At 44.3% G+C, this 26169-nt stretch overlaps 1 protein-coding gene across 6 annotated transcripts in view; it reads right to left on the reverse strand.

Moving 5' to 3' along the window:
• Positions 1-2443: 2443 nt before the first annotated feature.
• The window catches only part of EBF2 (EBF transcription factor 2), a 213828-nt gene continuing 190102 nt past the window's right edge, over positions 2444-26169 (reverse strand). For 3 of the 6 annotated variants that reach the window (XM_038746491.1, XM_038746489.1, XM_038746488.1), the window contains 6 exons: positions 21595-21683; positions 19605-19670; positions 19012-19189; positions 16795-16980; positions 9531-9698; positions 2444-2686 (listed from right to left, as the gene is read on the reverse strand). In XM_038746491.1, the coding sequence (XP_038602419.1) occupies positions 2655-2686; positions 9531-9698; positions 16795-16980; positions 19012-19189; positions 19605-19670; positions 21595-21683 (719 nt within the window). In that variant the 3' untranslated portion in view covers positions 2444-2654. The remainder of the gene's footprint in view (positions 2687-9530; positions 9699-16794; positions 16981-19011; positions 19190-19604; positions 19671-21594; positions 21684-26169) is intronic. The other 3 variants (XM_038746493.1, XM_038746492.1, XM_038746490.1) reach the window with 2 other exon arrangements.

The following is a 26169-nucleotide window of genomic DNA, read 5'->3' on the forward strand; positions in this document are numbered from 1 at the left end:
ACACAAATTTGTACATTTAAATATTTCCGTTGTTGCCAACATCCTAGCTGAGTGATCCAGGACTTCTGGGTATTCAGTTACACACATTTTTCGGTGTTAAAGCTACCAACAAGTTCTACAATCATTTTGAAGACAGTACTGTACTCATCTCCATGCAAGAGCAAAATTCACAGATCCTAAAGCAATGCTACTTTTTCAAAAAATTTTCCTTATGTTTGATTGGCTCAAATCCAGGTCCAGACATGCTGAATGTTGGTCAGCCTCTATTGTTGGACAGTTATGTTTGCTTTCCCCTTTTCTACGTGTTTACAATTGGGATGTTCTTGGGGATGTTTCTTCGGGTCTGGACCCATTGGGGCCCTAGACTTTTCCATAAGCAGTAGTTACGTGCACTCCAGCTATCCAAAACTTTGGATTTTCTCGGTGCATAGAAATCCTACTCAGGTCATTTCTGAAAGCTTCAGAATAAAAAAAAAAGAGAAATCAAAAAGGGAAGATAGGTGGGCATGAGAATGTGGGTGGCTTAGAAAAGTGATAAAGATTTTCTTTTCATTATTTCAATATGTCTCTCCATGTGCCCAGCTTGATGAGAGCTCTATTAGTCTCTGTTTTGGTCCACCCCCAAAAAAACATGGTTGGGGGAGATGTGTGAGCTCCTCCTGGCCTCCTGTTGGGCCAGCAGACTCATGATGACCTTATTTGAATTGTACAACTAAGAGTCTAGGGGCATTTGAAGCCTCTTTGTGACTTGCCCCTTGTTGGCAACTAATGCATCTAAAGTCACCTCCTCAAGCCCGAAGCATCTCAGCAATCTAGCAGACACATCATGGGTATACAACTGAAATGTCTAGGGAAGTAAATCCATTCAATGGGTCTCCTACCATTCAGACTTGTGTTGCTTGGAACTAGCGGCTTGTGGAGGCGTTTCTGGATTTTTCGTTCTTCCCTCTCGACTCCACTCCCCAGTGCAGTCTCACCTGGGAACTATACTCAATGGCTTCAACTTTTCCTCTGTGTGTGTGTGTGTGTGTGTGTGTGTGTGTGTGTGTGTGTGTGTGTTTATGTGTCTGGGTGCCCACGAGTGGGTCTGGGTGTATTTAACCAAATGAATTTAATGCCAGTGGGAGAGGCCAGATACCAATCTGGAGGTGAGACTCCAGAGGTGAGCTCAGACCAGAAAGCTTCTTCATCGCTTAGCTGGGGTATTTAGCAGGCAAGGAGGGAAAGTAACCTGGTCGGGAACACAGGCCTCCTCACTCAGGCTAGTGGCCAATGTGGACTTCGAGTCACCAAAGTGACTCTGTTGGTGCTTGATCTAAAGTCCTGAGAGTTGGGGGAGAAATGTCCATCACCAAGCCCTCATTCCAGATATCTTTACTGGGTCTTGCATCATTAGCTCCAAACTGTGGAGCCTCTCATGCCCACCCGGCTCTCAGCCTTTAATGATGGGTGGAGAGCTTGGAAGCAAGAGCCTAAGGTGAGATGTGGAAAAGCCAACACTAATACAACTGAAATGTGATGGAGTCAGAGGATACTGTGTGGCTCTGGAGTGGGGTGAAAGGCCCCTCCTGGCTAGAATGGCAATAGAAATGGAAAACTAAATGGGATACACAAGTTAAGTTGAAATCCAATATGGTTGTGGCTGAAGAGTGAACTAATGTGCCCATGCATGTATGTGTGTGTGGTGTGTGTGTGTGTGTGTGTGTGTGTGTGTGTGTGTGTGCATGTGTGTCTGTGTGGCATGTGTGCATGTGGCATGTGTGTGTGTGTGTGTGTGTGCGCACACGTGTGTGTATGTGGGTTCCCTTTTGATTTTCTGACTTTTCATTGAGTTGTTCTAAAAGAATCCATGAAATCACATTTCCTTGCACCTGACGAAAAACACCACAGGGGTGGGTGAGTAGGTAGGTGTGGCCAAGACATAGCTGCAGAAATCGTCACAAACCTTTCAACTTGTTCCTATATTTTTGCATCATTTTCATTGTACAATGGGAAGAGAAAATCCCCTTCCAAAAAGGTTTTCATTTCTACCTCTACTTACAATAAGTTACACATTTATTCATTTAAATAATTGTAAAACATTTTAAATTTTTGTTTTTTTGTGTTTTTCAAGAGTCAACTATAAGCAAACACACAGACAACAACATTTTATCATTCAATTCAGTTTTGTTTTTAGAAAGTCTTCCATGCTGGTACCCTGTTTTGTTCAAATTTTTTTTTTCTGCACAAACTAAATTGATATCTGAAAGGCTTCATAGAAAATAGAAACTTCAACTCTTTCCTACAAAGAAAATCAAATAGTATCCAAAATATCAAGTTTGAATCGTTTGCCAATTTGTTTGAATATTTTACAAACATAGGAAGGTTTTTTTGTAAGGTCCATTGTCAGAACTTGCATTTCCATTCCTAAAACTGACCAGATCGAGGGCATTGTCCGCCCTTGTCCAAAACAGGACTGCAGTTTGTGTAGCTTGGTCGCAACTACAGGAGAAATGAGAGACCGAGTGAAGATGCAGGCTCCTTGCATATCCAGATCCATATATAGTGTTCCTTTAGGGGCCTGGGGTTCCCCAAAGAGCTTGTAGTGCTTTCCTTATTAGTGGTCCATCAGAATAAGTAGTTTTGTGCTGGGGAAAAGCAACTCTTCATCCTCTTTACATTGGGGGGACGACAAGACCAGTCATGGCTGCAAACAAAGAGTGGGGGAGACATGAGACTTTGGTGGCCCCGGGCCAGTCGGTGCCTGAGGGGGTGGGGCAGGAACGAGCAGTGTGGCTTAGTGGAAGGAGCCTGGGCTTCGGAGTCAGAGAATGAGGGTTCTAATCCTGGCTCTGCCACTTGTCTGCTTGTCTAATCCTGGCGAACCACTTAACTTCTCTGTGACTCAGTTCCCTCATCTGTAAAATGGGATTAAGACTGGGAGCGCCACGTGGGACAACCTGATTACCTTGTATCTACCCCAGCACTTAGAACCGTGCTTGGCACATAGTAAGCACTTAAAAAATACCATCATCAATCAATCGTATTTATTGAGCGCTTACTATGTGCAGAGCACTGTACTAAGCGCTTGGGAAGTACAAATTGGCAACATATAGAGACAGTCCCTACCCAACAGTGGGCTCACAGTCTAAAAGGGGGACTGTTATCATTATTAGTAGTAGTAGTAGGACAGGGTCATCATTCCCTACGGCATTCCTCTCTCCTCTCCTCCTCCCTCCGCCCCCATCTGCCAATGGCCATAGGGCATCTGTCACCAAGGCCGGAGCAGATTCCAGCTGCCTTGCCTCGCAGCTGGGGCTAAGCAATTCGGGTGCCACTGTGGCAGCGGGCAGCCTTGGGACATGCCCAACTCATTAAGTCACTAGATTCCAAAACAAAGATTTAAAAGGGAAAGTCCCTTTGGGAGACCCCAAGGAGACATCAAGGAAATCTTCCTCCCTTCTGGCTCCTTTAAAAACATACATTTTCAAGGCGGGATAGGGGATATTTTCAGGCAACTGAAAACTTTAGTCTCAAGATTGTCAATAACACTGAATTTTCTCTTAATATACATCTGGATTTCCATCCCTCACAACCTCACTGAATTATTTTTAGAAGGACGAGTCTGGCTATTTTGATCAAGTATCCCTTTCAGACCCTGACAGCTCTCAGCGGGTGCATGATTGGCAAAGCTAGTCGGGCTTCTGGGTGTGCCATTCTTGGCTCCAACTCTCCCCTTGGGGCAAATCTGCACTTGCACCATCCCAGACCCCCATCCAGGAGGCAGAGGAAATATCCACAGAATACCTGCTCATCCTGAGATGGGAGGGGGAGCGACGGAGGGGGCCGTTCTCCACCTCCCCATCCCCAGCCCACAGTGCCTAGTTACCACCCAGGTGATTAACATGCAAGAACCAGCGTGGCCTAGTGGAAAGAGCCAGGCCTGGGAATCAGAGGACCTGGGTTCTAATCCTGGCTCTGCCACTTACCTGCTGTGTGACTTTGGGAAAGTCACTTCACTTCTCTGGGCCTCAGTTCCCTCATCTGCAAAACGTGGATTTGATACCTGGTACCCTGTTCTGTTCAAATTTTTTTTTCTGCACAAACCAGATTGATATCTGAAAGGCTTCGTAGAAAATGTGAGCCATGATTATCTTGTATCTAACCCAGCACTTAGCACAGTGTTTGGCACCTAGTAAGGCCTTAACAAATACCCCTTTGTCTCCCCCTCTAGACTGTAAACGCGTTATGGGCAGGGTACATGTCTGCTAATTCTGTTGCATAAAACTCTTCCAAGTACTTAGTACAGTGCTTTACACATAGTAAGCCCTCAATAAAGACAATTAATTGATTGAAGAACCCCCAAATGGATCCAGATCCTGAGACCCTGAAGCAACATGGTGACAGGTTGAGAGTTTTAATAGCTTGAGTGATCCTCTTTTTTCCTTTAACTGAAAGCTTATCCCAGATCCATTTGTCCATTGATTCAGGACATTGCTACTTCATGCTGACCGAGTGGCATATTGCAGAAGGCCTCCCCCTTCCATGCCTGAATCCTTGTCTTTCTCTCTTTACCTCTCTGCGGCTCTCTTGGGCAACACTGCTGGTAACCTATTTCCCAGCCTGTTCAGCCTTTATTGAATGTTTGTGAGTTCTGGATTAAGGTCTTACACAGCTAGCAGAGCCGTAATTATTTTTGCCTGAATTACTTTATATCGAATCGATGTAACTTTTCAATAAAAGTGCTTCAACTCAGGACACTCCCTGAAGAGTCGGGGATATAGCAACCCCAGTAATTATCCTAGAGTGAGGGTTTTCTCTTTCCTTTTCTTTTTTTCCTTAAGGGAACTGGAGAAAGAATTAGACGTGTAGTTTTTCAAATTACCTTGACAACCTGCAATCAGCAGTGAAATGCTTGATTAACGCCGTCTCCAGATTGGATCTAGCCTACCAGGTATAAATCTCTGGCCAGAAGATTTCCAGCAGATATTCTCCACTTTTAACTTGGCTGTTTAATTTAAAGCCACACAGCTCCTTCCTTTTCCCAACTGCTTTCTTCAGGTCCCTCAGAGGGTTACCAAGGAACTTGTTGAAAGGGCAGCCTGGATGGGGTAATGGGATATGCCACAAGCTGCCTAAGAAATACGAGGTTTCAAGTTTCTTTCCTTTCTTCTAGCCCTGCACTGGCTGCTTGCATCTGACTTGTCTCCTTGCAGCAAAAGACTAACACTTTTTGCTCTGAGGAGCCAAACGCAAAAGAATCAAAGCCACTACGGGAGAATGAGTTTAAATTGAATGAAAGCAGCATGGCCTAGTGGAGAGAGCATGGGCCTGGGATTCAGAAGGACCTGGGTTCTAATTTCAGCTCTGCCAACTGCTTGCAGTGTGACCTTGGAAAGTCACTTAACTTCTCTGTGCCTCAGTTTCCTGAACTGTAAAATGGGGATATCTGTTCTCCCTCCTATTTAGACTGTACACTCCATGAAGGACAGCGACTGTGTCTGAACTAATTAACCCATACCTACCCCAGAGCTTAGAACAGTGTTTGACACAAAGTAAGCGCTTAACAAATACCATTAAAAAAAATGGAGGGAGTGAGCTTCTTCCGGGTCTTGTCTTTCCTCTACTAGATCTCTTGCCTAGCAATTCCAACCTGGCTGCAGCACTCTGCTTCCACCCTGGAACAAACACAGAGCTTTATGCTAGATGTAGTATCAGAGCTGATCTCTGCTCATGAGAAATTTTTGGAATCCTGGAATTATTTGGCTGGGAGGTACTGTGGGATGTTATTTAGTCACTCCCCCATCTTTAAATAGGATCGTGCTTAAGCCGATCTTAAGGCTGACACTCTGCCCTGCTCTTATGAACCCCAAAGAAGGACGTTCTTCAGCCTTTCTTAGCAAAGCAGCCTAGTCCAGGGAAAAGAGCAAGGGCCTGTGAGTCAGAGGACCTGGGTTCCAATTCCAGCTGCACTTCCCTGCTGTGTGACCTTGGGTAAGTCACTTCATTTCGCCTCAGTTTCCTCACCTGTGAAATGGAGATTCAAAACTTGTTCTTCTTTCCCCTTAGATTCTGAGCCCTATATGGGTCAGGAACTGTGTCTGACCTGATTATCTTATATCTACTCCAGAGCTTAGTATACTGCTTGTGCATAATAAGTGCTTAACAAATACCATAGCTATTATTATTATCATTACCACGTGGCACATAGCAAGCACTCAACAAATACCATAATTATTATTATGTTATTGTTATTACTATTATTATCAAAGCAACCACCACAACCTAGGTGTTCTTCCTTCGATCTTATCCAAATCCTTCAAGTTGCAGTTTAAGCCTATTCCCTTGGGTTTTGTTTTCAGGGGAGAGACAAAACAACTAGTTGTCCCCTGTGTAAAATTGTTCTTCCTATAATGAACAGCAATGATCATTTCCCTCTGCCTTCTTTTCTTTAGATAAAGGGGAGTCCCTATTGCATTAGACTTTTCTCTCAGGTCCTAGGTTTGATAGGTCCTATCATCCTCCTGGCCCACCATGACCCCAAGAGCTGCAGCCTGTAAGGGTCATGGACTATGTCCATCCACCGGAGCTTCCTTCCAGGATGAGAACTCTCACCATTGTTCTCAGAGTGGTGGTGGGAAAGGTGACCCCTCTGCATGCTGCCAATGTCTGTAAGAAGCCTTTGGGCCAGAATAACTAGCCCTCCAATTTAAACCCCATCCTGGGTCCCTCCTTCTCTTCTCACTCTTGAGCTGGAATTCCTGAAGATAAAGGGGAGAGTGGGATTTCCCACCCCATGATCACATGTCTATGGGATCTCCCATGCAGTGGAGAAGAGAAGCAGAGGATGGTGGCTCTTCCAACCCACAGGAAAAGTACTAGAGACACAGCAGGATGTTCTAATGGAAAGAGCACTGGCCTAGAAGTCAGGAGATGGGGTTGTTAGCCCCAGCTTTTCCACTTGCCTGCTGTGTGACCTTGGGAGAGTCATTTACCTCTGCTTCTCTTCACTTTCCTCATCTGTGAAATGGGGTTCATCCCTAAATCATGTGAAACACTTTGGGAATAAAAGTGCTCTGTGAAATTAAAGGTGTCCTTAAGCTCTCTTGTAGCTGAGCCAAGCACACTGAATTAATTGGAAGCTATTCTGATCTGCCCTGCTCACTTTAAATGCAGCCATGTTTCAGATTTGGCAAGTTGGCCAGTCCTGGAGAAAGTGGAAGGGGAAGAGGGAGGGAGTTGTGATGGGGTGGGGGAGGGGCAGGAGTACTACCCCTGGAAACCAGGAAAAATGTGCTTTGCATACTTTCTGCTGGCCAGGTCTGGGCTGGAGGTCATGTTGGTTCTCTGCACAGGGCAAGACTGAGGGAATCTTTGGATGGTCAGCTCTCGCTTCCCTAATAAGTTCCAGGATGTGAATCTTTCCTTTCTTAAAGAGTGTAAAGGAATTTTCAAAGGTGGCCAGAAACGTGTATTCGATGATGGATGGCAAGAGTCATATCATTATTCTAATTTTCTTACTCTGGGGATATTGGGAGAAACCCTTTAAACTATAGCTCCTGTTTAGATTCTGTGCCTTTTCAATGAGTCCCCTTCTAATGAGGGCTGTTAACTCAACCCTACTTCATGCAAATAAATGAAGCCAGTGTTGGCTGTGGCAATCAACATCGTTAGATGGAGAGGAGAAAGGACCTGCAGGGAATGACTGGCAGTTGGATTTTAGCCTTGCTTAGTACAGTGCACACAGTAAGCACTTAGCAAATACCATTAAAAACAAAACAAAACAAAAACACACCAGGCTGATGACTGGTAACTATCCCCTCTATGGGACTAGCCACTGGACACTCTAACACCAGGCTTGGGTCTGAATTCAGAGCAAGCGGAAGACTATTCATTTTACTTGTACATATCTATTCTATTTATTTTATTTTGTTAGTATGTTTGGTTTTGTTCTCTGTCTCCCCCTTTTAGACTGTGAGCCCACTGTTGGGTAGGGACTGTCTCTATATGTTGCCAACTTGTACTTCCCAAGCACTTAGTACAGTGCTCTGCACACAGTAAGCGCTCAATAAATACGATGGATTGATTGATAGACTGACACCTTTCCCGGGCTGACACCTTTCTCGTGAGCTTCCAGAATGTTCAGTTTGCTTCTTCTGACAGTTTTTTCTCTTATTTAGCTATTTCTTGGGCCTGGTCAGGTCTGTTCTCTCAATAACTGATTCCACAGTCACATTCTGGACTGAAACTCAGAGTGTGGTATTGAGGCTTATATTCCGTCGGGAACGCTCAGTGATTCCTGAATATCCTCCTTGGGCCCCCGGCTCTTCTACTCTTGAGGGGGGTCCTTGGCACTCACTCAGTTCCCACTGCTTTCACGAGCAGAAGTGAGACCCAGTGGACCCAGAAGTTTTTCATTAGCCAGGTAGGGGTTGGGGAGGTACTAAAAGATGGGCTATTAGGGGAGTGTTCGACCCATCCAACCAACATTGCCCACCAGTTCTGCCGAGCTCAGCTCAGAGGCTGAATTTGACTAAGGTGGACTGAATCTCTGACTTTCTTGGACCCCCTGAGTTTTGGCCATCATTGCTCACCAAACTGCTGACACCTCCCTCGCCCCCCCTCCCCAGGTTTTGGCTAACTTTGCTAACTGAACCCTTGACCACCTGGGGGCTTTGGCCATCATTGCTAACTCAACTTCCGACCCCCTGGGTTTTAGTCTTCATTGCTAAATGAACTTCTGACCTCCTGGTTTTTAGCCATCACTGCTCGTGACATGTGTTTTCACGTCAGAATGTGCCGAACAGCCTTAAAATAATCTGGTCAGTCAGTGATCCATGGTGCTCAGCAGTTTTCAATTTGCTCTCTAGCCATCAGCTGCCTTAACCTCATGATGAGATGATTAGATACTCGTGTACTCATCACATTTGTGTTACGTCATGTCATATTACATTTTATTGCACTGCTCACAAGTGGGTTTGACTGTGATATTAATTTTTTTAGAGACACACTCTTATCCTCCCCTCCCCACCCCACTGATTGGGCACCTGCTATCAATTTGCCATGCCTGCAACTCAGAGTCCTCCTAACGGCTGGTGACTCTGGGTGGATCCTATCCAGTTCTACCACTGGAATGTGTATGCACTACAGATGGCAAGCAGACTAGGTGAGGAGCAAATGGTGGCCCGTGGCATCCCGTGGTGATGGTCCAGCCCACCCCCTGGAACAGCAGCATGGCTTTGTGGGCTGACTACAAAGCTGGGAGTCAAGAACTCCTGGATTCTATGTCTGGCTCCACCCCTGATAAATTCTGTGACCTCAGGTCTGTAGGTAGATCTCTTGGTATCTCTGTTCCCTCTACCTTGCTTTTTAATTGAGGGTGGAGCTGGTCAAAAAATCTGTGCATGTCTCATGGTGAAAATACCAAAGGATCCCTTTGTAGTTGGAAGCTACAGAAATAGGATGATGATGATGATATCTTTTACTATTACTCAGTTCTCCAACAGAAAACAATTTTTTCATCCTCCTCCCATAAAGGTTAGTTTTCTTACCTCTAAATCCATTGCCATTGCCACTAGAGCAAGCTGGAGAAGGGGAGCCCTGGGGTCTGATGACAGGAGCAAAGGCGCTCTTCTGTTTGACAGCAGGGAAGACTGAGGAGGAGAATGGGAGGATGGAGGAGGTGCTGGAAGAGCCGACAGTTGGACTTGAAGACATGACTGGAAAAGAAAGCATATGATCCTAGTCGAGATTTTGATGCCTCCAAATGGAGGACATTTCTCAAGTGCCTTAAAGTCACCAGATCCTCCCTGGAGAAGAAGGTCCCTTCTCTTCCCCTGAAGGATGCCTGGCCTCATAATGGCCTGTTTCCTCCACCAGAATGCTACAGCCCTCCTCTCAAGCAAAAAGTTGCATCTTTATGGACCACTCACTCTGAGGATATAAAAGTTTATTAATATTTAGTCTAGTTGTCCCCGCCTACCCTCCCTAGAGCTCAAGGGAAATAAAAGCAACACCCCAGATCTTTCTGATGTAATGGTTAGGAAAACATACCGATAATAACATAGAAAGGACTGAAACGATGCCAAAGAGCTAAGTGGTGTAACTGCCAAAAAGAAAGCAATTTGCACAGTGAAGCCCACAACCTATTAGTGTCACATACTCCAGAAAGTCATAAGCATAATCATTTAGGGCATTTTATTTTGCACCTTCAACGTTTTTGGTGCAAGAGGTTAGAACTGAGGTTACTGGGCTAAACCTCCAAATAGACCATTTAAGGTGAAGTATCCTGGAATCAAAATGGGGAATTTCAGAAATCTTGAGAGTCACCAAATTGACCCCAAGGTCATGGAGGGGTTTAGGGATAGATCCAGAAATATAACTCGGGTCTACTGACTTTTGTTTACTAGATCGATTTGGGAGGCAGGGAGATAGGAGGTAGAGGCAGAGACCAGAGATGGGGCCCAGACCAAATTGACCAGATGGCTATATCACTCCTCTGGGTACCTTCCACCCACTTCTCTCCAACACAGCTCTCAGAGCCCTCTAGCTGACCATCACACTGCCTCCTCTGAAATCTTGTTCTGGCTCTCCTCTTCATCCATCTATCAACCAATCAATCAGTCATATTCATTGAGTGCTGTGTGCAGAGCTCTCTGCTAAGTGCTTGGGAGAGGACAGTACTTCTAAGTTGGTAGACACATTCTCTGCCCACAACGTGCTTACAGTCTAAAGGTGGAGACAGATATTAAAATAAAATAAACTATGAGGAACTCAATGAGGACCCTCCATCCTGCCCTGCCCTGCCCTGCATGGTGGGATGGAGAAAAGCAGCCACAGCCTGATGCCACCTTCACAAATCCTTGGAAAGACTGTGTTGCTGCTGCTGTAGTGGTCACTGTGGCTATGGTTGCAACTCTGGTTTCTAAGCCACAAAAAGCCAGAAATCTGCTTCTCCTGTCACAGTTCCCTGCTGATCTTTGCTTTTGTCTTTATATTGTTGTAGTGTTTAGTTTCATTTCTCCTTAAATGTCTGTCACAAGTCTCCTCTCCCCATTTTTACTTTTAGAATGTACTCCCCTCCCCCATGAAAGGCAGAGATCCTGTTGAATTTCCACATTTGTATTCTTTCCCCATGCTTAGTCCAGTGTTCTGCACACAGTAAGGGCTTAATAAAAGCTATCATACTAGTACTATATTAGTACCACACCCCCTTCTCCTGGAAGGATTATCTAACCTTGGTTTCACTCCTCTAAGTTCTGCTCCTATATCTCTGACCACCACTCAGTCTCTTTTGCAGTCGTCTTCTCTTCTTCTCACCCTCTAACTTTTGAGTGTCCCTCAAAGCTCAGATCTGAGTCCCCTTATGAATCCCATCTACACCCACTCTCTTCAGGAAATCATTAACTCCCACAGCTTCAACTACCATCTCTATGCAGACGATTGCCAAATTTCCCTCTCCAGCCCTGAACTCTCTTCTTTTCTGCAGTCTTGCATTTCCTGCTGCCTTTTGGACATCACTATTTGGATGTCCAGCCAACAGTTCAAACCAAACATGTCCAAAACAGAACTCTTCAAAGCAGCGTGGCTTAGTGGAAAGAGCACAGGTTTGGGAGTCAGAGGTCATGGGTTCTAATCCCAGCTCCGCCACTTGTCAGCTGTGTGACTTTGGGCAAGTCACTTAACTTCTCTGGGCCTCAGTTACCTCATCTGTAAAATGGGGATTAAGACTGTGAGCCCACGTGGGACAACCTGATTACCTTGTATCTACCCCAATGTTTAGAACAGTGCTTGGCACATAGTAAGCTCTTAACAAATGTCATTATTATTATTATTATTATTATTCCCACTCAAACCCTGGCCTCCCCTGCCTTTTCCATCACTGTTGACAACACTAGGTAAGATAGGAGGGGGCAAGCTGATGGCGTACTTTAAAGATGTTAGTAAGGAGTTTTTTTTTGGTGAGGAGGTGAATGGGCAACCACTGGAGAGCAGTTCTTGAGGAATGGTGAAACATGGACTGAATGGTTTTGCAGAAAAAATCATTTGGGCAGCAGAACGAAGTATGGACTGGAGTTGGGAGAGACAAGAGGTAGGAAGGCAACAAGGAGGCAGATGTAGTAGTCAAGATTGGATAGGGTAAGTGCTTGGACTAATGTAGTAACAGTTTGGATGGAAAGGAAAGGGCAGAAAGGGCAGAATTTTGTAACTGTGAAGATGGAACTGACAGAATTTGGTGACAGGTTAAATATGTGAGTTGAATGAGAGAGAAAGGTGAATCAATGATCATGCTAAGGTTAAGGGCTTGTGAGATGGAGAGGCTGGTGGTGCTGTCTACAGTGATGGGAAAGTCAGGGAGTGAGCAGGGTTTGAATGGGAAGATGAGGAGTTCTGTTTTGAATGTATTAAAATTGAGATGTCTTCAGGACAACCAAGAAGAGATGTCCTGAAGGCAGGAAGAAATGCAAGACTGGAGAGAAAGAGAGGTTGATTTGGGAATCATCTGTGAATCTGTAATTTATTTTAATATCTGTATCCGCCTCTAGATTGTACACACCTTGTGAACAGGGATAGTATCTTCAAATTCTATTGTACTGTACTCTTCCAAGTACTTAACACAAAGTTCTGCACACGGTAAGCTCTCAATAAATACCCTCCATTAATTAATTCCCAGAGAATTAATAGTAACTCATGAATGTGAGCTGTGTCTGGACAATCCAGATAATCCAGGACCCAAATAGCCACTCCTTGCTGTGTAAATCCAGTTAAATGGATTAGACTATTCCTCTTGGTTTTGTTTTGTTTTTGTTTGTTTTTTTGGTCTGGGCAATCCACATAGTCCAGGACCCAAATATCCACTCATGCTGTGCAAATCCAATTAAATGGATTAGAATACTCCTCTCTGGGTTTTTTTTTCCTTTTCAAGTTAGGTCTCCATGTAATGTGAGGAACTGAAAAAATGGGTTAGTCATCCTTTCTGTCCTCGTGGCTCATTGTGTATACCCTGAGAATTTAGACTACATTGAGTTGCCTGTGGGAGCCTGCGTTAAATCCACCAGATTGACCCAGCAAAGTAAGTGTCCACCCAACTTGGCTCCAAGAATGATGGAGTGCAGGCTGCTGCTGTCCGGATGATAAATTGTCAGATTTCAAAAGGTGTTCTATCAAGACCAGGTAATAACTGTGAGCCCAAACCTAAGGTGGCATAGTGCAGATGAGGAAAATGCAGTCCGTCTGAAGCAGCGTGGCCACCTAATTGAGTTAAACCAGATGGACCACTCAGTTCTGTGCACCTCAATGGAGAGATGTTCCTCCCCTTCCAGCAGGCTAAACCTACAGCCTGGAAGAATAACTTGACTGAAACCTATGCTCTTTCCAAGGACAGGCATGTTTCAATCAGCATTTCACTTTAAGGCTAGACCCAATATGTATGAAGGTTTCGTGCCTATGTGAGCTAGGGATTCCTATAGCCCCACAATGGGCTATGAGTTTCAATGCTGGGCCACTGGCATTGCTCATTTGTACTCTGCAAAGGTTTCCTGGTGAATCTTCCTGGCTTTTCAGGTGAATTTTTGGAATGGACTGTAAGATATATCATTGCTTTAAGTAGCTGATTTTACACCTACTCTCTCCAGGGTACTTCACTGGCTATTTACCTTCATATGGACAAAGACCAAAAAGAAAACCAAAACACAAACCAACCACGCTGAGAAGCAGTGTGACCTGGTGGATAGAGCACAGGCTTGGGAGTCAGAGGACCAAGGTTCTAATCCCAGCTCCACCACTTGTCTGCTGTGTGACTCTGGGCAACTCACTTCACTCCTCTGTGCCTCAACCATAAAATGGGGATTAAGACTGTGAGTCCTGTGTGGGACAGTGTCTGTATCCAACCTGGTTTGTTTGTATTCACCCTAGCACTTAGTATAGTGTCCAGCACATAGTAAAGCGCTTACAAAATACCACATTTTTTTTTCCTCTGGGCCTCAGTTACTTCATCTGTAAAATGGGGATTAAGACCATGAGCCCCTTGAGGGACAGGGACTGTGTCCAACCCGATTAGCTTGTATCCACCCCAGTGCTTAGTATAGTTAAGTTAAGGGGTCTGTCAGCATTTCATTATAACCCCTATTGTCAGGGGTTTACAACTCAGCCATAAAAACTTGCTCAGAGCTGAAACTTGGCATGCACTGCTACAGCCAGGAAGTGAGGTTTGTATGTAAAATGGGAAAAACATCTGTTTGGCCATTTTTTGAAGTTCTGTGAGTGCAAAAACAATAAAGATGCAGGTTTTGGATACCCCCATCTTGGCAGCCGTGCAAGTTAAACATGACTGTGGGAGTTGGATTTTCTTTTTTTAATTTACTTGGACAAGTAATTACCCTGTGGCAGGGTCCAGCCCATCAGACTATTTTGAAAAATTAAAAAAAAAACCCACAGAGTTGAGATTTCAAACAACGGCAACTGGACAAATGGAATATAACTTTCCTCATGGGGTTTGTTTTTCCTTTTCAAACAGGGTCTTCATATTTTGCAATGGGCTGAAATATGAAATCAATCATTCTGCTTGGGATGTTTAGCCATATGCCCATGACACTAGGCATATTTTGGAAGTCCTACAGATGATTTAGAGGGTCTAGAATCCACTCAGTTACACTGGGGGAGACATGCTAAATGAAGAGGCCTTCACTAAATCAAATAGATCTTTTAGAGGGTAAGCGCCTTGTGGATAGTGAACATGTCACTTCTTGGTTCTGTTCTGTCCTTCCCAAGCTTCTAGTACAGTGCACCACACCAAGTGAGAGTTCCATATATACCACTCTATGCTGCTACTACCGTTATTACTATTATTATTATTACCACTACAACTACTGCTATTTCTACTACTACTGCTGCAGCTATTACTACAAGTACTGCTACTACTACTACTACTGCTACTAGTACTACTGCAGCTACTACTAATGTTACTACAAATACAGCAGCTACTACTACAAGTACAATACTACTACTACTACTGTTACTACAAAATACTGCTGCTGCTACTACCACAATTACTACTACTACTACTACTATTATTACTACTAATACTATTACTACTGCTGCTGCTACTGTTACTACTACTACTACTATTATTACTACTGTCCAGTGATATAAATGCTCTCTTCAGTGCTCTGCACATAGTAAGCGCTCAATAAATACGATTGATTGATTGATTGATTCAGACAGGAGAGTTTTCTGCTCAGGAAGCGGAAGCCCACATTATTAGAACAAGCTACCTAGCATACGCTCTTATTTCTTACTGAAGAGGAAATCACTGTTTAGGTCACGAGGAGGAATCAACGATGCCAAAGCCGTTGGAATCTCCCCCAAATGTCCCCAATTCAACCTTGCTTCATTAACCCCTGGGTAAAGGCCTCAAAGAGCCAGATTGCCCTTCGAGGTACCTCTGACCTGTGTGAGACCAAATGGCTATCCTCTACTGCATTCATGCAACCTGACTAGTTCAATTGTATCAGAAACCTCCACTCACATGCAGGAGGTTTGAACTAAATCAGAGTCCTGCTACTTCTCCGAGGTGGAAACCAGGCCCCAGAAGCCTGAAGGGGGACCGGAAAGGACCAGGGAGAAGGCAAGCCGGGGAGACCCAGCTCGGTCTCCACAGTCACGTTTCTCCTCAAATCCCTACCTCCCCTGCCCCAAGATGGCAGCCTCTAGCTGCTCCTCCAGTAGCTCCTGCCACTCCTCACCTACTTTCTGCTGACCCAGTTCCTGCTGTCCGTCCATGCCTCCATTTTTCCCTCCATGCTTGATTGCTCTGTCTGCAGCTCCCACCACTGCTGACCCAGTTCCTGCTGTCCCTCCATGCTCAACTTCTACCCCATGATTGGTTGCTCTGTCTGCAGCTCCCACCACTGCTGACCCAATTCCTCCTGTCCCTCCATGCTCCTCTTCTACCCCACGATTGGTTGCTCCATCTGCTGCTCCCTCAATTGCTACCAAGGCTTCCCCCCGTTCCTCTCCAGCCGCCTCCTCCCCATGACTCTCTCCGACCCTCACAATTGGTGAGATTTTAAGCCAGTTCAATCAGTGGCAACCTCACAGCTATGATCCCACTAGGGGTCACACTACCCAAAAGAGATTCATCTCCTATTGCCTAGATGGAATTTAAAACCAAAAATAAATTCTCAACAAATATTTCCTGCCTCCATGCTTCCCTCCCTTCCTCCCTTCCCCCATGCCTCCCCTGGCATTTTCATGCTAAGATATTTCAATCTTCCAGGCCTGCTGCCAATATCACACTTAAAGTCCCCGGATGGTTACCGCACAGTGAAATAGCATCGGTCTGACGTGCTTCCCAAAATGTTTCTGCTCTTGTATCCTAAAGGTATTCCTAGTGAGCTGCAAGAGTGAATGCAGCTTCCAAAGCGGTCGAACCTATTTCCAGGGGGTGTCTTGGGGTCCTGGAAGATCGAGAGAAGGACTTCACAACCCCTCCCACCCACCCTGGCCCCAGCCATCCCCAGCTCGCTAAGGAAAGAGGGGAAGCACAGTCTAAACCAAACCTGAGCAATTTCCATCTCTTCTTTTGTCTTTGGTTTCCTCCCTTCTTCAGTGAAGCCATTCACTTCACTCTTGCCCCTCCCCTGGCCTCCCCTCTGGAGGCGCTGTTCTGAGCTAACAACAGCCGGGCATTGGGCCAGCAGCTAAAGGGAATGCTAGAGAAGCAGCAGCGGCAGCAGGGAGCAGACCGCATGGCACATCAGTCACAGCACATAACTGGTGGTAGTCCTTTCCCAAGAGGGGCAGTGGGGAACTTACTTCCATAGGGAGATCCTGTGGGCGAGCCGTTGATGAACCCTGGTGACCCTGGGACCCCCAGATTAGACATGGGGACATTGCTGTACCCATTCATGCTGTTGCTGGAGGTACTGTAATTAGACTGTTGAGGTGTTGAGCTGGAGGAGTAGCCACGTGGAGAGATGCTGCTGGTGTTGCGGATGTAGCCTGCAGAAGAAAAGAAAGTCAAAGGAAATGAAGGCCCAGGCAGGGCTCGACTGCATATTTCTTGGGGAGAATTTTCCGTCTTCTGGGGCCAATGCCGTGATCCACCATCCCAGGTAGCTAACTGCCTGTGAATCTGTACACTGGGTTTCCGGGTAACTAAATCCCTGAGAACCTGCATTCCTTGTACCAAGGTAACTGTGAACCTTTAGTCCAGCTACCTAGATTAATTGCCTGTGAATTTACACTCCAGCTACCCAAGTAACTGAATTTGCACACCAGCTAAACAAGTAACAGTCTGTAAATCTACATAATAACAGTGGTGTTTGTTAAGCACTTACTACGTGCCAAGCACTGTACTAAGCACTGGGTAGATATAAGATAATTGGTTTGGACACAGTCCCTGTCCCACATGGGGCTCAGAGTCTAAGTATGAGGAAGAACAAGTATTGAATCTCCATTTCATAGTTGAGGAACCTGAAGCACAGAGAAGTTAAGTGACTTGCCCAGGGTCATACAACAGGCAAGTGGTAGAGCTGGGATTAGAACCCAGGTTCTCTGGCTCCCAAACCCGGACTCTTTCCATCAGGCCACACTGTTTCTCAGGTAACCAGCTACCCATGAATCGACATATTTTAGCCAAGGATAATCCCTAAATGAAAAAAAGGCAGCAGGTGCCAAGTGGAATCAAGTCACGCTAATGCCTCTGACACAAAGGAAAGTCACCCCACTGGAATATAAACTCCTTGAGGTCAGTGATTGTGTCTACTTAGCCAATTGTACTCTCCCAAGTGCCTAGTACAGTGCTTTGCACACAGTAGACTGTAAGATCCTTGAGGACAGAGATCATGACTACTATATTATACTTGGCCAAGTGCTTAGCAGAGTGCTCTGCTGAGAGTATGCACTCATTAAAGCTATTGATTGATTGATCTCTTTTTCTTATGCCTCATTCTGGGGTCTGGAGTATCCCATCAGGAATGATGGCTGGCTATGTCTCTTTCACTCTCATGCAATACCCAACTTGGTTAAATCTTGTGACTTGAAGAATGAGGAGTCCTATCCTAACTCCAAAAAATGTAGAGGTTAATGAAGTATTAATGACTGGAACTCACCCTGATGTATTAATCGTCAGATCTATCCAAAATAAGAAGTTTCTCCTTTGTTTATGTGAAATCTATGCATGTTTACCTATCCTCACAAACTCAGGACTACATACTTATGCATTAGGCAAATTTGATCAGAATCTGGTAGAGAACTAATTTGGTATTTTTTCAAATGTGGATCCATTTCACCTACAGAAATGCAAAGACATCCTTTTGGCAACTGCTCACCAATCCAGTCCATGTGAGTTGTCACTAGTCCATCTAAATGAACCGTTGCCAGTCACAGTCCAATCCAAGTGAACTCTTCGCCATCATTATTCCATTACCAATCCAATCCAAGTGAACTGTTTCCCATTACCAGATCCATTCAAGTGAACTGTCACTTGTCACCAGTCCAATCCAGGTGACCTGTCACCCATCACTAGTCCAATCCAACTGATCTGTCACTCGTCACCAGTCCAGGTCAAGTGAACTGTCACCCATCACTAGTCCAATCCAAGTGGTCTGTCACCCATCACCAATCCAATCCAAGTGAACTGTCATTTGGCATCAGATGTCCAGTCTAAGTGAACTTTTACCAGTCCCCAGTCCAATCCAAGTAAACTTCTATTTGATCAGGGAAAAAGTTTCAGGAACATAGTTTTATGATGGCACTGTAATAAAACCTTCCAAATGAATGACTATTAGTCCTGCTCTTAAAGATGTTCAATGCAGGCAATCCCCAAAGCTCCCTAATCTGAGTCCAACTTTGTATAACAATATTTTCATCAACACCACCGAGCAGTGAGATAATTGGTCAAATCTGTGACTTTATTACTACTCTAAGGAACATTTCCTGTCCAGTGACAGGACTCAGTCATCAACTCATAGCCCTAAAGGATTAGACTCTTAGTGTTAGTCTGCCTCAGTACTGTCAAGAAGTCATTACCTTGATTGTTCCCTTGTGTTGACTCCGAGATGCTGACCCCTAGCTGGCTACCATAGGAGTTGATTCCCATCATGCCACTGTGAGCTGGGGAGCTGGACAAAGTGGGTATCTGGCTGGGGTTTCTGGGGACACTGTAGAGAGCTTCAGCAATGTCGGCGGCTCGCTTCAGGATTATGTCCTATGGAATGATCCATGGGTTAATGGGGCTGTTTAGTTCATTATGGTTCATATTAATCACTTACTCTCTTCCAAGCACTGTGCTGGGTGCTAGGATAGATACTGGACAAACGAATTGAACACGGTCCCTGCCCCATATGGGGATCACAGTCTGAGAAGAAGTGAGATACAGGGAACTTATCCCCATTTTACAGATGAAGAACTCGAGGCCTGGAGAAGTTGTACCTTCCCAAGGTCACCCAACAGGTCAGTGGTGGAGCTGGGATTAGAACCCGAGTGTCCTGACTCCCAGTCCCACGCTCTTTCCTCCAGACTATGCTGTAACTGGTTAACACTCCTAGCAAATGTCAAATTCAAAAGCTATAATGGGGAGAGTTGAAGAAAAGTGGGAACTTCTGTTGGCAATGCTTTCAAACCTGGTTATTGTGGGGTGTTCCATAGAGGGCTTCCACTAGATCTGCAGCTCTTTTCAACAGCATTTCCTGGAAGAGAGAAAGGGAAAAGGACCACATGGTATTAAAGGGAAGGATGACAAAAAGGAGAATTTTTCTTGGCAAAGATTGGCCTGTGGGCAAATATTGAAGGTGTTGACTGATGAAAATTGGTCATTTATCAGCCCCAGAAATATTTAGGGAATTGTGTTAGGTCCATAGTATTAATCTCCTGATATACGTATGTGCCTGTATGTGTGTGCGCTTGTGCGTGACTGTGTGCCTGTGTGTATCACATGTTCTACTGCACTTTTGTGAGCATCTTTGCTGATTTGTGTCTTAGAAGAGCTCTCCAGAGCCCAAGCGTGGTGGGAATCAAATTGGTGCAGGTCTGGGTGGAAATAACTGGTAGCCTTTTCCCCAGAGTTTCCCTATGCATAAGTCATACGTTTCTCTGATGATTGATTGACCTGAGTTCATTCTCTTGTTGCGGAGCTATCCAGAGTTCTGAAATCATTTTGGACTTGCCTTGTGAGAAATTTGATTCCAATGAAGAAGAATTATTTCAATTACTTTCTCTTGTTAGTTTACATCGGAGGGACAGTGTAATCAGTAACCCTTTCCTCTCCTATTTCTAGCCATCTACTTGCTTTCTTTCATCCCTTTAAATTGCTATTAACTTACTTTATGATGATTATATCGTGGATTTTTTTCTTTTAAAAAGGAAAATCTATGGCTTTGTAGAAGCAATTGTGACATTTCGATTATACTCACAGCTCAGAGAAAAGTAAGCTATCATTTTAGCACCTGAATATCTAAAATTCCAAATCTTCAGTTTTTCAAATATTTTGGGGGAAAACCTTGAGATCATCGTTCTGCTGAAATGTCATGATATGCAATGATTAATTCAATAAAACTAAAATACTGAGCCAAGGCCATTTGCTTGAGTCTCTTTAAGGCACATAACTTCAAAATGTAGCACATCATTCAATTAAAAATATTTTTTCCCCTCCCTAAGGGATTGCTTGTTTCCAAGGACTTTGGGATAGTGTTGAAACAATGGAGGTTAGGACATGATCTTCCAGGAGGAGTGCCAGACCAAAACCTCATTTACGTTTGGCAGAAATGAACGCTATCATACAAAACAGCAGGATGGGAAAGAGGACAGGTTGGGGCCAGTCTGGATGTTGGGAAGCTCTTGTGCCAATAACCATACCCTGCAATATTAAATTATAATAGTGATAATAATAATGGCAATGTAATATTTGTTAAGCAATTGTTATGTGTCAAGCATTTTCTAAGTTCTGAGTTAGACATAACAATATCAGGACAGATACAGTCCCTGTTCCACATGGGTGTCACTGGATTTGCTGTCTTAGTGACTCTCACTTAGTGTCACTTTCATCAACAGGTGCAATTCCTAGCAGAATAGTGTGCCTTGTCTTAAGATAAGGACCTCCCAGTTATCCTACAAGAAGGGTGCATATTCCTTTGGGAAAACAGGGTGAGGCAATTTGCCGGGAGTTAATAAACACTCAGCATTTATCCCACCTCTACATACAGTGGAAAACCGAAGTGAAGCTTTGTAAATTCATTCATTCAATCGTATTTATTGAGGGCTTACTGTGTGCAGAGCATTATACTAAGCGCTTGGGAAGTACAAGTCAGCAACATATAGAGAAGGTCCCTACCTAACAATAGGCTCACAGTATAGAAGGGGGAGACAAACAACAAAACAAAATAAGTAGACAGGTGTCAAAAACATCAGAATAAATAGAATTAAATAGAATTAAAGCTAAAATAATACAATAATATAATATAAATAATATAATAGTAAATCATGGTGACACAGTGTGGGCATGTGTTGCGGGGGTGGGGGGGATATGGGTTTGTGGGGGTTCCACATTTGGGGTCAATGTACCTGAGTTAAAATCCAGAAAGGCATTCCCTCTGAGTCACTTCCAGAATTGCTTACCTTTGCTAATCTCTCAGGGTCACCAGGGTGCCGTGGAATTACTTTCTGGAGTCTCTGGAAGCCATAATCTATGGTGGGCTCATTCAATGCTGCAAAACAAAAGTCCCTGGGCATAAGCCAAGGCTTTTCATTGTGATCCATCTAGTACACAAAGAAAGAACTTCTGAATCTAGGATCCAGAACTCAGTGACAGCTCTGAGGCCTTGCTAAATTCAATCAACTGGTCGATTCGCGGAGATGATGAAGGACCAGAGTGCCTCTTGTATTCTCTGGGCTGTGTGTACTTTACCAATCAGCCAATCCCAACTGCCACATCAGACCTCATACTGAACATCTTCTCTATGCCAGTCTACTCCCTGATACACACTGTTAAGAGACCACAGTAGACCGTAGTCACTTTTTTTCTAAGGTTGGATAGTATGATCCAGCAGCTAGAAGCAGCATGGCTCAGTGGAAAGAGCATGGGCTTGGGAGTCAGAGGTCGTGGGTCCTGGCTCCACCAATTGTCTGCTGTGTGACTTTGGACAAGTTACTTAACTTCTCTGTGCCTCAGTTACCTCATCTCTAAAATGAGGATTAAGACTGTGAGCCCCGTGTGGGAAAACCTGATTATCTTGTATCCCCCCAGCCCTTGGAACAGTCCTTGGCATATAGTAAGGACTTAAAAAATACCATCATTATGATGATGATGATGATGATGATGATGATGATGATGATACCCCCTCACAAAGAAACACAGTTAGAACTCATGGCTTTAGAAGAGTCAGTCAGTCAATCATATTTAGTCCACCAATCACATTTATTGATTACTGTGTGAGGAACACTGTACTAAACACTTGGGAAAGGACAGTATATCAGGCACATTCATCTCCCACAATGAGCTTACATTCTAGAGGGAGCAACATGCCTACTGAAAAGAACACTGGCCTAGGAGTCAGAGAACATGGGTGTAATCTCACCTCCACCACTTACCTGCTGCGTGACCGTTGGGCAAGTCACCTAGCTTCTCTGTGCCTGAGTTCCCTCCTCTGCAAAATGGGGAATTAATACCTGTTCCTCCTCCTAGATAGACTGTGAGCCCCATCACGTGACTATCTTGTATCTACCCTAACAGTTAATAAGGGGCTCGGCACAGAGTAAGTGCTTAACAAATACCACAATTATTTTACCTGTAAATGTCAGCTAACAAGTCATAAGATAGGTGTACATTAGGTTACTGTGAATCAAACTGCTCAGTGTTCTGATTATGCCAACATTCAGAAATGTCAAAGTGTTATACAGTTCTGTATCTAGCAACCTGTAATCCACATGTGTAATTTTTCTGGACTCCGTTGAACCCTCTCAGAATAATGATGGTATTTTCTTAAGTGCTTATAGTGGAACCAAGTACTGTACTAAGCACTGGGGTAGAAATGAGATAATCAGTTTGGACATAGCCTCTGTTCCACATGGGACTCACACTCTAAGGGCAGGGAGAGGAACAAGAATCTGATTTCCATTTTAAAGATGAGGAAATAGAAGCTGATAGAGGTTAAGCAACTTGCCCAAGCTCACCCAGAAGAGGGAGGCAGGGTCGGGATGACAAGAGGGTTTCCTGACTCCTGGACTCCTGACAATCCTCTTCCCACTAGGCCCTACCACCTCCCTGAATGAAAGAAACAGTTGGGCTGCTGGACTGCTAATCCCTCTTTTTTCCTAACATTATACTGAGTAGGCTTGGCTACTTCATTTTGTTCCTCCAGTTCAGTTTGTTCATGTGTAGCCTAATTATTATAAAGTGCACTGGGAACCAAAATGATGAGCTTCTGTTATTATCATTGGGGTGGTTTTATGAAAGACCCTGCAAAGGCCAGCCCAGACGCTAACCAGAGGACAGAAACACATGTGCCGGGGGAAGGGGAGGAGCAGCTGCAGTGATGAATCTGCCTGCCCAGATCCTCTTCAGCAAATCACCTTCAGGCATAGGACAGTGGCGTGGCTGGGAAAGGAGACCCAAGCTCACCTAAATCAAGCAGAATTGGGGGTAGGTCTTTTCAGTCGCATAGGTCCTGGGAAATACTGGTACTTGTGGAGCATTTACTGTGTGCAGAGCACTGTACTAAGTGCTTTAGAGCCTATGTTACAATAGAGTTTGTAGACACTGATTCCTGATCTCAAGGAGCTAACAGTAGTGCCGAGGTAATGCAGAAAGGAGGGAGGGGGCAATGAGGACTTAGAGAAATCCACTTAGGGGTGATGTGATATTAGGAGGGCTTTGAAGATTCGGAGAGTGGTGGTCTGTCAGATATGAAGGGGGAGAGAGTTGCAGGCCAGAGGGAGGATCTGGCAAGGAGTCAGTAGCGGAATAGACGAGACAGAGGTACAGTGAGTAGGTCGGTGCTGGAGGAGCCAAATGTGTGGAGATCAGTGAGGTTCGACAGGAGCAAGAGAGAGCTGATTGAATGCCTTAAAACCAATGGTAAGGAGTTTCGGTTTGATGCGGAGATGGATGGACAGCCACTGGAAGTTTGTGAGGGGTGTAATCGCTGAGGCTATTTTTCCATTTAGTGACTTGAATCTGAATTGGCTTTCTCATCTTGGTCCTTGGATTGAGAAGCAGATGCTGACTTTCTAAGGAATGCCTGGGAAGACTTACTAAGAAACCTTGGATTATTAAGACACAAGAAGATCTACTCTACTACTCTGAGCCAGTTTGAAACCTATCCCTGTCCGCTTGTCTCTTTTTAAGTGCTGCTTGCCTGAAGTCATGCCAGCAATGTGTTTGACAGGCTCAAGCAGAGAAATGTTGGCAGAGTGAACCCAGAAAGTGAATTAGAATTATGCTTTGATCCATAAGCTCTATTTGTCTATGCCTTTCTTCGGGAACGTAACATTAAGGTAAAAGGTCATATCCCCACTGAAATATATTTTATATTTACTTTTTATTAAATAATTATGGCATGGCAAGAAGTTAAATATTACAGAAGGTAATCAAGAGAGAGTTCAGTAGAGAAAACCCAGACCTGAGAATTTAGTCTTTGCTAGACATAGAACGTCTTAATCCTCCACTGGGAGTGATTCGGGTTTGCTTAAGGAGTTTAATAATACACATTTCAACTGCCACAGAATCTAAATCCCATTTGGATCAGCCTTGAAAAACTTTCATCAATACCCTGAGATTTCATAATAATTCTCTTGAGAGCCCTGGTCTTATGTCACTTCTCCTTTTGATTGTGAATCTAATATAAGGTTACTTAGCTGAGACCCAACAAATGGATCTGAATTTCCATGGTCAGATTTCAGTATTTTTTAAAAAATAAAGCAAAACAAAACACTTACTAAAAATAACTAATGGGAACCACAAAATATCGCTCAAGGAAAAAAAAATAAAAAGATGCTGGACTTCAACATTAGTTCATCCAAAGGAATGGGGATGCACAAAAATGTTAAAGCTTTTTGCCACCTCTCCTCATGAAAAAACAGTATTCAAATGGCTAAGCAATCAATCCATCCATCAGCGGTATTCATTGAGAGCTTACTGTGTGCAGAACACTATACTAAGCCCTTGGGAGATTACACTATAACAGAGTTGATAGTTGTGATCCGTAAGGGTGGATCTACGACCTCCCCCTCACCGGTCCCCAAATTCCGTTCAGTTTAATGGAGCAAAAGTTCCATGTTTGGGAATTTGAAAGAAAGATGAAAGGTAAACACATTATTAAGAGGTGGAATCTCTCTTTGTGGACACAGGAAAGAGATTATCACTCGAGTACCTGAACTGCACAAGTGAAAGATTATAGTGAAGACTTTGATATTTAATTTTAAATGAAATATTAATTTAATATTTAATTATGTTTTGGTTTAAAGAAAAAGTGCTTTGGCAAGTCAGGTTGTTTGAAGAAGAGAGTAATATCCACAGTTAAAGAGACAACTGTAAAAATGAAAGATAAATTCCAAGGGTAAATCTAAATGCCACAGTGGAGCTGTGATGTGAACGCACATGCTCCCGGTAATGTGTATTTAGAATATTATCGCTGAGTGCCCTGGGCTTGCCCGGATGCCATTAGGTAGCTGTTCGAGTTTGCTGAGAAAGAACCGTCATTCAGGGGCCGACAACTGAGCCATCATCCTTCCCTTCTGCTGAAAGTCTGCATCTGAATTTCCCATCAGGGGGCAACTTCGATAGAGCCGCAGGATATCAAGAGGGCTGTTGGTTCAAGCCCGCTCCATTTGGAGGTAGGAGCAGTTGTCCTCGGGCCAGGTTTTGATGCTTGATTTGGGTGCTTTTAACTCCAAAACAGATTCATTTCTTAAATGGGATTTTCAGGGCTAGCCCGTTTAAAAGAGAAACGACCATGTTAAATGCAAACCAGATGAGCTATTAATATTGGAACTCAGCTCAGTCATCAGCAGAGTCAAGGTTTTTGAGAAGGAGGCGTGTTCCTTTTGGCATCCTTGAAGCCCAGTATGATCATTGCTCTATTATCTGGGGGTTGATTATCCGGACGGCAGAGCATCCAGGCCTTCTGCTCAGACTCCTTCCCTGCTCCTGCTGGCCATCTCTGGACCATTCCGCAACTCATTACTGGAGACACC

Source organism: Tachyglossus aculeatus, chromosome 5 (genome assembly GCF_015852505.1).
Source record: "Tachyglossus aculeatus isolate mTacAcu1 chromosome 5, mTacAcu1.pri, whole genome shotgun sequence".
NCBI lineage: Eukaryota > Metazoa > Chordata > Mammalia > Monotremata > Tachyglossidae > Tachyglossus > Tachyglossus aculeatus.